The sequence below is a fragment of the Nestor notabilis genome, unplaced genomic scaffold (assembly GCF_000696875.1).
Source record: "Nestor notabilis isolate BGI_N333 unplaced genomic scaffold, ASM69687v1 scaffold22615, whole genome shotgun sequence".
Classification (NCBI taxonomy): Eukaryota; Metazoa; Chordata; class Aves; order Psittaciformes; family Psittacidae; genus Nestor; species Nestor notabilis.
Window position 1 is genome coordinate 15,658 of NW_009930364.1, and position 1,653 is coordinate 17,310.

Here is a 1,653-nt window from a genome sequence, read left to right on the forward strand (position 1 = left end):
CAGAGGGGTTAATTAAGAAGGTACTATGGGTATAATGCTTATGAGTAGCCATCGTCCCTCACCACTGCAGTTACCTGCTTCTGCAACTGCATTTCTATCTTGTGACCTCCTAGAAGGCCACTCGGGCTTCCTCCACTTGTAATGCTACCCTAAGGACATTGCTCATCCCCAGAGAAAAGAGGAGAAGGTCCTTAAGACCCAGCCTAGCTGTCAACTTGGAAAGACACAGCAAACCTGAAGCTGCCAAGCAGACCCCTCAGATACTGGGGTCCACAGCGTTGCCCAGGTAGCCTGCTGCTGCAGGGCACTGCTGCTGGAAACCCAGCAGGCTGAACACAGCTACATCCCAACAGGAAAACCAAACACAATTCCAGGTTTCACTGCTCAGACAGCTCGATCGCCAAAGCCTGAAATCCTTAAAGTGCTCCTTTCAAAAATCCAAGTGTTTCATTGAAGCAGCCCTTTTCTAATTGAGATCTTAATATTCCCAACTGATGCCTGGGAGAAACACCTGAGAATTTTACTATGGGCTAAACTTTACTCATTAAACATTTAGTGAATGTTAACAACAAAATACCACACTGCAATGTGGGTGTTACTTCCATCCACGTGTATCTTCAAACTTGAGAAGTGTCCAGCTTATCAGAGAAAAACATGAACTTTCACCTGTCTAGTCTTGATTATTTTTAACCTTTTCCCAGCTATGTTAATTAAGCAACTGCTCTCCAGCAAACAAAACTGAATCCTATCTCACAGTAAAACACTATGAGTGGAACTGCTGTGAGTTTTGATCACTCTTCTCTAAACAGTTCAAGTCAGTTTACAGTGACAGAATTAAGACCCAGGCTCTTCGAGGTGTTGTGTGGCTGTACAACAACTGCACTCTGTAAGAGGCCGTACGTTTTACACTGCCAGTCGTTAGCACTGAAGAGCCCACGGCTCTTTTCAGCAAGCGTCTTCCCTATTTCAGTCCCTCCAGCTTTCATCATTTTGGCTTCTGTCGTTTTTTCTGGAAAAGAAAAACAAAGAAACGAAGAACAAACAGTTCTCAAACATCTGGCTTCATGAGAAACTAAAAGGATTCCATGTTCTTTTCTTTTTAAATAGCAGAAATAAACAAGGAGAAAAAGATCATAAAATAATGGAATGGTCTGGGTTGGAAGGAACCTTAAAGGTCCTTAAGCAACCCCACCCAGCTCCAACCCCTGCCCCGGGCAGGGACACCTTCCACTAGAGCAGGTTGCTCCAAGCCCCTGTGTCCAACCTGCCCTTGAACACTGCCAGGGATGGGGCAGCCACAGCTTCTCTGGGCACCCTGTGCCAGCACCTCAGCACCCTCACAGGGAAGAGCTTCTGCCCCAGAGCTCATTTCAATCCCCCCTCTGGCAGCCGAGACTCTCACCTCTTCCACATCTGTTACAGTTGGTTCTTCTGGCAAAGTTCACATTCCCGCACCTGAAAACAGAAGCGGAACGAGAACGAAGACGCTGGTTAACGCTGGAAAAAGCACTCGCGCGAGACTGGAAAGGAAACCACCTCTCTGTTTCAGGCTGAATTGGTTCCAAATCGGAACACGAAGTTTCCCAGGCCCTGCGCGGCCCCGCGGCACGGAGCTGTGGAGCTCTGCCGGGGGGAAACGGACCCGGCCCGGCC

General features: G+C 48.0%; 1 protein-coding gene across 1 annotated transcript in view; it reads right to left on the reverse strand.

Moving 5' to 3' along the window:
* The window catches only part of ZRANB2 (zinc finger, RAN-binding domain containing 2), a gene marked incomplete at its 5' end in the record, with an annotated part of 11,355 nt that extends 9,900 nt beyond the window's left edge, over positions 1-1,455 (reverse strand). Inside the window, 2 exons of the mRNA XM_010015360.1 lie at positions 901-1,009; positions 1,403-1,455. Coding sequence (XP_010013662.1) covers positions 901-1,009; positions 1,403-1,455 — 162 coding nt within the window. The remainder of the gene's footprint in view (positions 1-900; positions 1,010-1,402) is intronic.
* Between the last annotated feature and the right edge of the window lie 198 nt (positions 1,456-1,653).